At 40.3% G+C, this 14,775-nt stretch overlaps 2 protein-coding genes across 4 annotated transcripts in view; one reads left to right on the top strand and one right to left on the bottom strand.

The window, feature by feature from the left end:
- Positions 1–14,775, top strand: part of LOC140077990 (uncharacterized) — a 60,420-nt gene that overhangs the window by 8,604 nt on the left and 37,041 nt on the right. The window lies entirely within an intron of this gene.
- LOC140077983 (toll-like receptor 6) lies at positions 3,434–10,798 on the bottom strand. Its single transcript, XM_072125685.1, has 2 exons — positions 10,707–10,798; positions 3,434–7,679 (listed from the first exon to the last, which is right to left on the bottom strand). Exon 2 carries the CDS (start codon positions 7,633–7,635, stop codon positions 5,209–5,211), a length of 2,427 nt encoding a protein of 808 aa, XP_071981786.1. The 5' UTR covers positions 7,636–7,679; positions 10,707–10,798; the 3' UTR covers positions 3,434–5,208.

Here is a 14,775-nt window from a genome sequence, read left to right as displayed (position 1 = left end):
GGTTGTGAAGGTTATAACTTTGTACGGTCTTTGGGGGAAATTAATTATTTGGTTGTGGAGGACTTCAGTTGCTGGAGGGCAGTGGGGGACATCCATTTGTGAGGGAACTATGGGGGACACCACTCGGTGAGGGCAGTGGTGGACATCATATAGTAAGGGACATCACTTACTGTGGGCAGCTGGGTACATAACCTGGTGTCACCTACTGGTAAGACTTATTAAGTTTGGAGGATTTATTTAGTGAGGGTACAATATTTAATGTGGGTGTAATAAGGTGGGGGCTCCATTCAGTGGGCATGATTATATAGGGGCCACAATCTTGGGGCATTAAATGGGTTTTCCCATGAAGGAAAGTCAGGCCCTATCCACGGAATAGGGCCTAACTTGCTGATCAGTGGGGGTCTCATTGCTCAAAGTCTAGACATCATAATGCATAATGGCACAATTGCAGGTATTGTTTAGTATGTGGCTCTATTTGAACAGTAGGGGTCAGGGTATAGTAGGGACAAAGGAGCAAGTGTAAAATATAACTTTAATTAGAATGTATTTTTAATGCGTGGGGTCCATATTAGTGGCCATTAGAATAGGTATTTTACAGTGCATAGTTGCATAGAATGAGGGGGCTCTTCCAACATGTTATGAACACGTGTAGAACTATTAAAAAAATTTGGGGACGGTGTTAGGGGTAGCAGCAGGACAACACTGTTATCTCCTGTTAAGGGGATCTAGTTATAGACACAGTGGGGCACATTTACTTACCCGTCCCATCGCGATCCCCGCTGTGCGTTGTCCAACGAGAATTCAGATCTTCAGCGATTCACATACCTCATGCGCCCGATTTCCTGCATCCGTCGCTTCCCCCGCTGAGGTTTGCCGGAGTTCACCTTCTTCTTCCCGGTGCTTGAGAGTGGTGATCTTGCAACACAATTTCGTTTTTAAATTCCGTGGTTTATCCAAATCAGTTGGGTTGTCCGATGTCCATGCCCCACGATTTGTGTCGCATGCAAGCCAGCGCCGATGCGCCGTTCGTGTGCGCCAAAAAACGTGGGGCAATTCAGGGAAAAACAGTAAAAAGTCGGGAAACACGACGAAAATGCAGTGTTAGGACCTTTAGTAAATGTGCCCCAATGAACACTTTGGCAATGTGTACACTATTCTTTACGGGGACATGATGGAGCCAGAAAAAGGGCTCCTGATGACAGGTTCCCTTTAAGAAATGGAATACGGGAAGAATCTTGAGCCCAACCCTGTACAATTCTAGATAAATCTTTTCCAAGAAATTTTTGAAATATGTTTAAAATCTGCCCTGCTTTTAGCCACAGTAAACACACAGAAATATACAATCCTTCTCCTTTCACTTCTTTACTATTAAGCAACAGACAGAAGTGAAATACAAGATGAAGCAGAAGTTTCTTTTTGAGTGTTATATATATGGACAACAATTATGTCAATTTCAAGGATTTAAGGGGTTGTCCGGGTTTTAAAAAATCTATATATAGCCCCTGGGGGGGGAGCTGTGAAAAAAAAATGTTTACTCACCTTCTCCGACACTTCCATTATCCAGCACTGCCAAACCTCGGCAGGTTGTTTACAGTGACAGACACTGCAGGTGCAGGTAAGGCAGGTAAGTATTAGGTTTTTTTCACAACCCCCCACACAGGACAGCTATACATCATTTTTAACCCCCAGAAAACCCTCTTAAAGTCATTGAGAGGAATTTAACTTTATAGTTGCACCAATTTTCAGGTGTATTCAAATTATTGTATATTCCTATTGCCATACTACAGGCAGTCCCCGGGTTACGTGCAAGAGAGGTTCTATAAGTTTACAGATGAAACTGTATATTTTAGAATTGTAGATCCAGAAAAAAAAAATTTTTTGCCCCAGTGACAGTGATTAGTCTGTAATGGGGTTTATCGATAAAGCTTCATTAGACACTTTACGGCTGGACATTGCAGTTTGGGACTGTAGTAAAGTATTCAGAGAGCTTCAGCAGGGGTCACAAAGGGCAAAGGGGTCCGTCTGTAAATAGGGGTCGTCTGTAAGTCGGGTGTCCTTAAGTATTGTGACCTATTGTGACTATTCAATTCTCCTAACATACTCCATGAGAATCCAGATGTTAAAGTCATATCTATGACATTCGACCATTTAAAAAGTCACAAATTTTGCAGCCAAACCACTCCAATACCATCCTGGTGTATCAAACCCACTATAATAAACCAGACATTCAATGTTCCCAGATTCTGCCATGATTAGCGTTTACATTACATTAAGAGGCCCCTGGTGTGATAATGACTTTTACGCAAGTTTTCTTGCATAGAAGCTTTGATAAATCTCCCCCACTGAGTTGCCTTTGCTTAAATGAATAAATGCCATGGTGCATATTTAGCAGGGTCTCTGCATCACACCAGTGGCGTAGAAGCCCTGAAATAATCACAACTTATTGGGGGTGCGGCCGGCGTGGAACGTACCTGTTGCTGTGCCTGCGCAGTGGCTACATGTGAAAATTCGCCAGCTGTGTTTATTTCTACACCATGTTCTTTGTGATCAGTTAACGTCCAAAAGTCTTTGTTAATCTCTTTTTACAAATCAACTATTATGAGTATCTCATTCTATGCAGCAGTGTCATGCGGTAGCTGTATATCAGCCGGGGACTTCAAAGAACGTCACAAAATTTTGATATAATGTAAGCCAACTCAGGTAATCCACTGTATTCTACTTTCATGGAATATCAGAGTAAACTCAGTAACCGTTTCATCCAGGTCTGGGGCAGGACTTGTACATAGTGGGGTCAAACCTATTAATTCATTATACTCCAGGACAGATTGGGAAAGTTAATTGGGTTTCCAGAAATAATACCTCTGATCTTTTTTACTGATAGATTGCATTTATATTATTGTATTTTGAGCGCTCCCCACCATTCCCCCTCCTTAGTTCATAGAGCTAGAATACGGCTGCCTTACAGGTTTGTGTATGGGGCTTTAGTCTGTGAGCAAAATGAAGAGTGGCAACACTGACTTTAATGGATCCATGTGCTTTCCACATGCTGCCTGTTATTTTGCTATATGTATAGGGTAGGGGCACTTAGAGCACAATGCCCCCTCCTGAGACTAAATATTCAGATTTTTGGTTACCCGGTTACCAGTACCCGGTAACAGGAAAGAACTTTAGGTTCCCTTTTATTTCTTAATACTGTGAATAGCAGAAGTTTTGCACAGAACCTTCCACCCATGAGGAAGTAGAGCACAGAGAAGTTGCGGCCCTGTCTGTCTGTCGTGGAAACACATAAACAAAGTACAAGTTTCTCTACCTGTTTTTAAACAACAAGTCATTCAAATCTGTCTGCATGCAAATCATTGAGCCCTCTCCAGAGACCCGAATACACTAAAAATGTATTTATTAGACTTGACAAAGATTTCTGCTCTTCCCTCCTCAGTGTTAGGCTTCACTTTTGCTTCTCTTTCACACTTCCATGTCCTCATTTCAATAAAATAAATCAAGCTTGAATTGTACATTGTCTATTGAGCATGTCCTTTATTACAAAACATATATTCATTTTTTATTATGTTTTTTTTTAATGTAGAAACATACAAAAATGCACATACAATTAAAGTGATTGTCCGGACATTGAGTGGACGTTTTTGATATTGGGATTCAATACCTGGCATTACAATGCTTTTTCTGTGCTACCTTCAATGATCTAAGTGGATAAAGCCAAAAGCAGAGGGCTCTGTTCCTTGTAAAACAGCAGATCCACAGCTCTGCTGCCATTCATAGGTCCAGCGGTGGGTTTTACATTGGCTGATGCCTGCACTCAACTCTACAGAGGAAAGAGCCAGAACACTCCATCCTTAGACACACAGTAGCCCAGTAGAGAAAAAAAAAATCAACATGTCTCTGCATGTATATGTATGTGTGTACCAGTACCTTCCGCTCACCATGCTGCCTTCCTGTTTCTTGCTACTTCAGTCTGTCCTAAAAGCATCCCCCACTGTGCCTTTCTTTCTCACAGTCAGTCTCACTGGCAGTCACAGGTAGAGAGGAGGGCGGAGATCAGGATGAGTCCTATTCTCCTGCTCCAGCTCCTCCTATTCATCAGTGTTCAGACATGTAAACTCAGAGAGTTTGCAATGAGCACAAAAGTAAGTGGCAAGCTAAATAAAAAAAATTCAGGGATGATTATTAAGGCAGTAAAGGCACATGGGCAACTTATGTAAATGAGTTGCCAAGCCCTTTAACTAATAGTAGTCACATACATATATAAATCTATTGCACACATCTTATAGAAACATCTGAAAGAGGTTGTACACTCATTTTTACTCCTTATTAATGGGGAGATACAACTGCTCACTGGGAAAGGCACATGCCAACCATCCAGTGCTCAGCAATTAATGTACTAATAATAATCATCTTTATTTATATAGGGCCATCATATTCCGTAGCGCTCTACAACTCATTAAAATGATTGTGACCCATCCACAAAACTATCAGGACATTTTGCATTGGCATCGGTTACACCTCGTGTGTAGTTGCATCTCTCCACACTGCAAGCCAGATCATGTTGGAGACAAGACCCGCACAATTCTTTTATAAATAGCATAAATCAATATAAACATAAACTCTGGGCATAAGAACATCGTACCTTTTCATAGACCTTATAAAGATGAGCGTGCAGTCATCCCCATGAAAAGAATGGAGATCCACATTGAATATCTTGTAGGATGTTAGAAAACTCCGCACTGATCTGTGACTTGCGGTTGTTAATGTGCTGGGAGTCGTAGTAGATAAGCTGTTACCATCACGTAATGTAAATGGTGGTATCTCTTGTAATCTTTACAGGGGTTGTGCCTGGTTCTGCAGCTTTCAGTTGCTGTAAAATTATAAGAGGATCTGCTGTGGACTGGTAAAATTATAAAAATACAATAACTGTACCCCTCTCAGCTCCTTGTTCCCTGCTGAACAACCCCTTCTACTTGACTCCCGATACCACCGGTAATAGTAAAGGAGGCTACTAAGCAAATCAGTCACTATGGCAGGTCACTACTACTACCATTGATTGGCTGAGTGGCCTTCCCTAATGCTTCCTCTCGTTTCGGGAGACAAACAGGAAGTGCAGTGGGGACCGGCAGCAGAGCTACCTGAGCAGCAGGGAGCTGGGTGCAGGTAATAAAGTTATATGTTAACAGCGCCCAACAGACCGCCAATAATTTATACATTTTCATTTGGGATAGAGCTTGATACAGAGTTTGATACAGAGTTTGATACAGAGCTTGATACTGAGCTTTCCAGTTGGGATTCAGACAAATTAATGCTTATAGCTGCCCTTAAATTTGCCCAGAAAAGCGAGTGCTTACTTTTCTCCTTAGGCCATTCCAGATAGGTTCTTTGTTGCATAAGAGCTTTTAATTTGAAGTACCGTGAAGGAATAAGATATTGTGGGATTGGTTCTAGTAGAATAAGAATGAGGTTGTCTGTGTTCTCGGAGTAAAGTTTATGATGAGCAAAGTACAGTTCATAATGACACCACTCACTCTGGACAAAGTTTGGGGACAACACAAAGATTGACTTGTAGCTATTTTCGATGCAGTTTATGATGTTTTCTACTATGCTTTTCCCAGGGGTAAAATTTCTCTCATGCTGACAGATACGTACATCGTTCATGCTCTCAATCCTGGGCAATAAGGTATGTTTTACCCATGATGCATCTTTTTCACTATAGGAGATAAAAGCATGGAAGGAAAAATCTCTTCGGAGCTCCTGATAGCCATTCTTGGAATGCTTCGTCCTTTGCTTCGTCCTTACCCACTGCCCGCCCATTTTTAAGAACCAAGGTACATCAAAGTACTTACACAAACAAAAAGCTAGTAAAAGGCCAACAATGATTGGTACAACAATAACTGGTACCAATATAAAAACATTACAATACATATCAGGCAAATAAAAATCCTTCAACTTGACCCCTTTTATGTCATCAGGTCTTTCGCAAACATAGTCATCCGGCCAACCAATAAATTTCCCAGGGGATTTATTTCCCTCCTTTATGAATATTTTAATCTCACAATAACAATGGAACGGGTTGTTTCCCATGTTAATTTCTTTCAACCCTGAGCAGTTCTTAAGAGATTCAGGTGATGGATATGGAAACTGGTTGTTTGCAACGTTTATGGTCATGAGACGGGGGAATGACGTGCAGTCTGGCAGATCAGAAAGTCTGTTATACCCAAGGTCAAGGTTTTCTAAATTTGGCAAGTGAGTTATTTCCGGTGGGACATGCGCTATATCATTCTTACGTAAATTAAGCATTGTTAAATTTTTTGGTAAGCAATGAAATACGGAGGTGGACAGCGAACAAGATTTGATATTTAATAGTCTTATACTCGGTGACCAGTGGCAATCTTCTTTCGTATAATCAAGAAGATTTCGGCTGATGTCTAGATAATGTAAGGATGGCATATTCTTCGTCATCCGGCTGACTTTTGACAACTTTTGTAATTTATTTCCTGCCAGTTTTAAAGTCTTCAACTTTTTCAGCGTTGAACAGTCCTGAAAAATGTCATCTAAGACTGCATTGTTGGAGAAGTCTAGGTACTCAAAGGTACTCGAATTTGAAGGGCAGAGCATAAAAAGTAAATTGGAATTGGTAATTGTAAGATTCTTGATGTTCATTTCAGAGAACAATTTGTACACAATACTTTGATCAAATATAAAAAAATCAACGGTGGCATGGTCAAATAAAATTTCTCTCATAGAAGTGTTAAAATAGCTAAACTTTATCTCAAAGATAATACCTTGAATCGTAATATTATGTATATGTAAGCTCTCCAAAGTTGAGGACCATATTTGCTGAAGAATCTGGACAATATTAATCCAAGGTATTCCAAGGTTTTCCATGGTTAGATGGGTAACCCGAGAGTTCTTGATTATTGCTGAAATACCGTCAACTGAAACTTTTCCTATCTCCCATTCGGCAAAATTTGATAGTTCTAAAATCTTCGATGTGTTGACAGCATCAAAAAGTACATGGAAAACAGATTTTTTATTGGATAGTGAAGACAGATGTAATCGACTTGTATTTAACACTAAGAGGCTGGAATTTTCATACTCATTTAAACCATCCAAGTCAATAAATACTTCTTGCAGTTGTAAGTGAGAAACAAATTCTAGATCCGAATGAAGAATTTTAGTGGCACCAAGACCTAAATATTCCAACCGCAGAAGATGAGTAAGGCCTCTACACACCGACAATGTTGACAATTTATTGGAGGAAATGTCCAGATGATGGAGAAGACTGGGAAATGTGCTGGATATGTTTTCAATCCGGTTGCTGGATAAATCTATATATGTCAGATGAATATTGGATTCAAAAACTGTTGTGTCCATCTCAGTGATTTGGTTATGAGACAAAATGAGGACTTTGAGAGCCGTCAAATTGCCGAAATCTGATGTTACCAGCTTTTGGATATTATTGTGTGATAGATCCAGTACAGTAATATTTTGGTTGAGGTTCTTTGGTACATTGGTGAGTGAGTTGTAAGAGTAATTTGCAATTATGTCATCACTCTCAATCACTGGATGTTTAACAGAAAGGACACTCATGAAGACAGAAGCCAGGGTGAGAATGAAGATGGAAGCCATAGCTCTGCAGATGTCTTCGTGTCTTGTTGAAGCCTGATTTCACACTGCAAGTAAGATACAGACAGGTATAAGTGATGAGGCGCTGAGAATTGGACCCCATTTACCAGATATTTATGCTGAATCCTTAGTTTAAAATTAGTTAACCTCTTAATCACTGAAGCAAGAACTATAGTTTTTTTCCTGTAATAAAGGGGTTGTCCATTAAAATTCAATTTAAAATGGCCCAAATATTTGTATTAAAATTTAAATTGTAATTGTTGTTTTAACCCCTTTGCGGCGCTCGGCGTAAGAGTGCGACACACGTTGGGTGCGGGTGCATGGAGAGGGCTCATGAGCTTACCATAGCCAGTAAGTCTTTGTTGCACATTGCAGCAAAGACTTACCGGTAACACCCGCGATCTGTGCCAGCTTAAAAAAAAAAGATGGTGAGGATTGTTACTCCCTGTGACATCATCGGGGGATGGCGATCAGTTGCGATGACAGCCTCAGGTCTTCCGAAGACCAGAGGCTGTCTCGTTTTAAACCATTCATTACAATGTGTGATTTGCACATTGTAATGAATGAGGAGGAAAACTCCCATAAACTGCCATACTGTAGTATGGCAGTATATAGTAGAATCGATCAGGCAACCTAGGGTTAAAGTACCCTAGGGGGGGTCTGAAAAATAGTAAATAACAAAAATAAGGAGGTTTTTATTTTTGTAAATGTATGAAAACATTATAAAACCTATACAAATTTGGTATCACCATGATCGCAACGACCCAAGGAATAAAGTAGACATGTCATTTGGGGCGCACAGTGAAAGCCGTAAAATCCAAGCCCACATGAAAATGGCACAAATACGTTTTTTTTCACCATTTTCACCGCTTCCCAGTACACGGCATAAAATATTAAAAGCCATCACTATGAAGTACAATTTGTTAAGCAGAAAACAAGCTATCACAGAGCTCTTTACGTGTAAAAATAAAAACGTTTTTTGAAGGTGGGGAGTGAAAAATGGAAATAAAAAAAAAAAAAAAGGGCCAAGTTGTTAAGGGGTTAAAAATAAATCATAAAAATGTAGAGCAAGTGATTTTATAACCTTTTGTAACATACTTTATTGTTAAATTCTGCCGCATTTTGTTTGAAAATAGTGTAATAGAGAAACTGTCCCTATGCATACAACAAGTAGCTACTGCAGTCAGGAGACGCTGCACAAGGCAAGAGCAAGAGGCTGAATATAGGAAGCCTCAGCAGCCTCTGATCTGCACAGAGGTCACTCAAAGACTAGCAAGTTACAAATCATTTTCCTTTCTACCTATATTTACTATAATTCCTTTCATAACTGAAGCTCATTTCTACATTGATACAATGATCACATGTTGTGATTCCAGAAGGATTCAAGTGGAAATACAAATGGAATTGAAGATTTTAAAGGGAACCCTTTTCTAAGCATTTGCATTACAATATAATTGTTTGTTATAACTTACTCTTGCACCCTGACAACATCCTGGGGTAGTCACAAGGGTTGGGCTTTGGTTTGGATGCATTTCAAAAAACAACATGTGACTTATTTGAGCTGCAGGCTGCCTCCATCTTTATGCTCCTGTACAGCTCCTCCCTCCCCCACTCATGTCATCTCACCAGGCTGTGACCTCTGAGAAGAAGCAGGAGGTGGAGCTGTACAGGAGCACAAAGGTGGGGGCCAAGCTCTGAGGAGTGAGTAACACAGACAAGGCAAATGTTGTTTTTTGAAATGCATCCAAACCAAGACCCAGCCCCTGTGACTACCCCAGGATTTTGTCAGGATGTAAGGTAAGTTATAACACACAATTATATTGTAATGCAAAAGCTTATAAAAGGCAGAGAGGCATTTTTGCACTGCAGGTGTCATGGGCCTCTGCAACCCGTCTTTAGTGAAAATGAGGTCCCTGGTGACAGGTTCCCTGCCAAATGCTTGTTATTGATACTGATTCCATAATGAAAGGCACAGATCAGCTTTACAAGGCTAGAATCACACTGTTTTTGTGGCACATTTTAATGTTGATTTTTGCCAGGAAAGTAGAAGTTTCAGTCTTTTATTTCATACTTTTGCGATCCTGGCTTTTACTTCATCAAAAAGTACCACAAAATACTATAATAATATAATATAATAATATAATATAACTATTTATTTATATAGCACACACAGATTACGCAGCGCTGCACAGAGTTTGCCAAATCAGTCCCTGTCCCCAATGGGGCTCACAATCTAATCAACCTACTAGTGTGTTTTGGAGTGTGGAAGGAAACCGGAGGAAACCCACACAAACACGGAGAGAACATACAAACTCTTTGCAGATGTTGATACTATAAAGTGATCAACATGTTTATTTCTAAATTGGCTCTAACTTACCCTGCAAAAAGTTAACTTTTACATAGCTTTGCATGTAGATATATTAAAAAGTTGTGACTATCACAATACTGAAATATGGATAATAGATCTATATTTCTATAGCTTCATCCTATTTCTGTGTGTTTTACTTGATGAAAAGCGGAACAAAGCTATACAGGCAGTCCCCGGGGTACGTTCAAGATGGGTTTGTTCTTAAGTTGAATTTTTATGTAAGTCAGAACTGTATATTTTATAATTGCAGCCCCAGCCAAATTTTTTTTGGTCTCTGTGACAATGGAATTTTAAAAATGTTGGCTTGTGATAAGAACCAGGATTAACAATAAAGCTTCATTGCAGGCACATTTGATGTTACAGTTGATCATTGTAGCCTAAGGCTAAAGTACAGTAAATTACCAATTACCAGAGGTCCGTTTGTAACTAGGGGTCGTTTGTAAGTCGGATGTTCTTAAGAAGGGGATCGCCTGTACTAGTATGGAAGTGGAGCAAAATGGGGGGGTTTTTTTCTAATTCCACTACATATACATGTATATAGGAGAAGCAGGTTATATCAGTAGGTCTGCACACATGAATCCAACTGCTGGATACACAAAACTTCCATAAAAAATAATCTGTGAATTCCAGAATATAAATCTGCTTAATAAAAGGCAGAAATAGAAAAGTATTGAGTGCAAAGAATTCTGTAAGGGCTCATACTCACAGAGGTGTGCGGCGGCCATGACTCCTCCGAGGCTGCGATGTGTGATCTGTGATAAATCCAGCCCAGCTCTGGCAGAACAGGAAGCACCAGCTCTTGTATACACGGCTCCCGCCTGTCAGCCTGAGATCACTGACTCTCTATTGTAAGGGAAAGTTTCATCTTCTTTACACAGTGAAATATTTGTAGCCTACATTCGCCTTTACACACGGAGAAAAAAACACAATAAAACCTATATAAATTTGGTATCACCGCGATCGCACCGAACCAAAGAATAAAGTAGGCATGTTCTTTGGAGCGAAGAGTGAAAGTCGTAAAAACTGAGCCCACAAGAACGTGATTTTCAATTTTTCCACATTTGGAATTTTTTTTCAGCTTCGCAGTACACGGCATGTTAAAATAAATAACATTACGGGAAAGTAAAATTTGTTACGCACAAAATAAGCCCTCACACAGGTCTGTACACGTAAAAATAAGGGGTTAATAGATGTGTATTGGTAAATAACCTACTGTTCCCCACACTTACATTCGCATTACAAAAACCATGAGGCAAAGTAGCCAACCCCTTTAAACAGAATTTTAAAGAGGACGTCCAGGAATTTAGTATATTGGCCTAGAGTAGTCCATCAATCAATTTCTGATTGGTAAAGGACCAATATATGGTGCCGCCTTCAATCAGCTGTTCTTACATAGCAAAAAACAAAGCACACAGCTAGAAGTTGATTTGTAGTTGCTAGAAACTACAACTACAGATGTGGTTCCCATTAACTTCAATTGCAACTGTACCTGCAGTTAAAGGGGATGTCCACTTTCAGCAAATAATTGATATTTTTTGTGTAATGATAATTTTCAAATGTACTTTCTGTATTCCTTATGGTTTTCTAGATCTCCAGATTGTCCTTCAGCCAAATATAAAGTGGGGGTCTCAAATTCCAAATTGAGGAACGGTATAGTATCCAATGCAAAAATGTATGGCATTATATGGCATTAAATGGCATCATTTTTGTTATGGTTTCCTAGATCTCTTTTTACTGTCATTCATTGTATATCTCCTGTGGATAAAAACTGGTCCCTGGTCATGTGATGTCACACAGCTGCACGGCTCGTAGTATCCCTGGTCATGTGATGTCACACAGCTGCACGGCTCGTAGTATCACTGGTCATGTGATGTCACACAGGTGCACGGCTCGTAATATCCTTGGTGGTGCACGGCTCGTAATATCCTTGTTCATGTGATGTCATAAAACTGCACAGCTCGTAGTATCCCTGGTCATGTGATGTCACACAAGTGCACGGCTCGTAATATCCTTGGTCATGTGATGTCACACAGGTGCACGGCTCGTAATATCCTTGGTCATGTGATGTCATACAGCTGCACGGCTCATAGTATCCCTGGTCATGTTATGTCACACAGGTGCACGGCTCATAATATCCTTGGTCATGTGATGTCATACAGCTGCACGGCTCATAGTATCCCTGGTCATGTGATGTCACACAGGTGCACGGCTTGTAATATCCTTGGTCATGTGATGTTATACAGCTGCACGGCTCATAGTATCCCTGGTCATGTGATGTCACACAGGTGCACGGCTTGTAATATCCTTGGTCATGTGATGTCATACAGCTGCACGGCTCGCAGTATCCCTGGTCATGTGATGTCACACAGGTGCACGGCTCGTAATATCCTTGGTCATGTGATGTCACACAGGTGCATGGCTCATAATATACCTGGTCATGTGATGTTATACAGGTGCATGGCTCGTAGTATTCTTGGGCCTGTGATGTCATACAGGTGCACGGCTCGCAGCATTTGTATACCATCACATGAACAGGGATATTACGAGCCGTGCACCTGTGTAATATCTCATGACCAGGGATATTATGAGCCATGCACCTGTGTGACATCACATGACCAAGGATCAGTGGCGTAACTAGGAGAGACAGGGCCCCCTAGCAGGCTACTGCATGGGGACCCCCTTCCCACTTAAAATATATACATATTAGTATACTCACACATGCAAGTTACAATCACATATAAATACACTCATGTGCATATACACACACATACAGTGCCATATGCAACATACTCACATACAGTGTATACAGACACCATATACACATCACAGATACTGCATATATACATCACAGTATATGTTACATACATATTATGCTGGACAATGTGCAGTACAATATAGATATAATGATGCACATCCTCCAATGTTTATTGTGTCAGGTCACATGACGGGGCCCCCTGACACTGCGGGCCCCATAGCGGCTGCTATAGGTGCTACCGCTGTAGTTACACCCCTGCCAAGAATATTACGAGCCATGCACCTGTGTGACATCACATGACCAAGGATATTACAAGCCGTGCAGCTGTGTGACATCACATGACCAGGGACATTACAAGCCGTGCACCTGTGTGACATCACATGACCAGGGACTGATTTCTATTCACAGCAAGTAATGAACGACAGCCAGCAAAAATCTAAAAAAAGCATTAAGGAATTGATACAAGAAGTCTATAGGAAAATTATATAACTTTCCATATCATAAACAATATTTATTTACTGACAGAGGACATCTCCTTCAAGGCTCCCCAAAACACAGTAAATGGACCCATCAGCTTCTGGTTAATATTTTGGTGAAAACCCCCTTATGGGGTAGGTTTGAAACCCTCTCTTTGGGTGTTATCCAACCTCATGATTTGTTAAACAAACTACTTAACATTGTGTAACATACTAATAGGAGACATCCCACTAATCCCCTGCCTCTTCTATGACAACACCTTCCTGGTTTACTGCTGAGCTCTGTTAAACAAGCTCCAATTATGTCATGAGGTTTGTAAAAGAAAAGCTCTTTCCATAGAAAACACTCTTTAACTTACACATATAAACTAAGCAGAAAGTTTAGAATCTCGTGATTGCCAAATCATGACCTTGTACAACCTCACAGTATAACCCTTTGTCAAAAGGCAAACAATGTGCAAATGTATACCATGCATAGCAACATGTACCCACAATACTACTCACATCAATGCCAAAATCCGCAGTCCACAGTCTTATGACCTATTATGCACCTACTTCCTTTTGGCACCAAATGATCAAATACTGACACAATGCAACGTGATGTGAATAAACTATCACTGAAAAGGGACAAATAATCGGTTAAACATTAAAAACTATTTATAAAACCTTTATAATTATAATCACAACCACAAACGTAGTAATTATTATTACTATAGCACAGCTTGATAAAGTATATATACAGAGATGTATCAGGAGGAAATTGTAGGCACAAAGATATGACCTTAAATGGGGTTTGACCATGAAAGAAAATTCTCAAATTGTAATCCCCTAGTAATGTTTACACAATAAAGGTAATTTCTAAACCCCTTACTTTACAGTTTTACTCACTTTTAATGCTGTTTTAGCTCCTATCACTCAGGGATGCTCAGTGTGAAATACCAGAGTGTGAGCGAGGACTCTCTAAGCAGACACTTCATGATTCCTCTGTGCTATGAGAAGCTGTGTGCTGACAATGTGCTTAGATTATCAGGGTTCAGGTTTATCTACAATTTCATTGACCATCTAAACATTTACTAGTATCTGACACATAGAAAAAGATAGATGAGACAGACCAGAGTCATAAGATGGATATAAAACACAATGACACTCTCAGCTTTGCTATTTCACCTAAAAAACACACAGTCAGCTCTGCTATATCTCAACTATAACACACACAGAGTCAGCTCTGCTATATCTCAGTTATAACACACAGAGTCAGCACTGCTATATCTCAGCTATAACACACACAGAGTCAGCACTGCTATATCTCAGCTATAACACACACAGAGTCAGCCCTGCTATGCTCCCTCCTCCCTTCTTGTCCTCTGCTCTGCTGCTGCTGGACAGGAAGTGCTTGTGTCTGTAGTGCTCTCTGCCTCTCCCCCTGAAGTACAAGATAAGCCATTCATGCCAGTGTTTGTGGTCATATCCAGGGACAGCCAAAATTTGAACACCAGGACTGGCAGAGACAAGTTGGAATTATATCTGTAAAATGCTGTACAGGC

The sequence above is a fragment of the Engystomops pustulosus genome, chromosome 1, assembly GCF_040894005.1.
Source record: "Engystomops pustulosus chromosome 1, aEngPut4.maternal, whole genome shotgun sequence".
In the NCBI taxonomy this organism is placed as follows: Eukaryota; Metazoa; Chordata; class Amphibia; order Anura; family Leptodactylidae; genus Engystomops; species Engystomops pustulosus.
The sequence above is the reverse complement of the archived record's forward strand: the minus strand, read 5'-3'. Positions and strand labels throughout refer to the sequence as shown.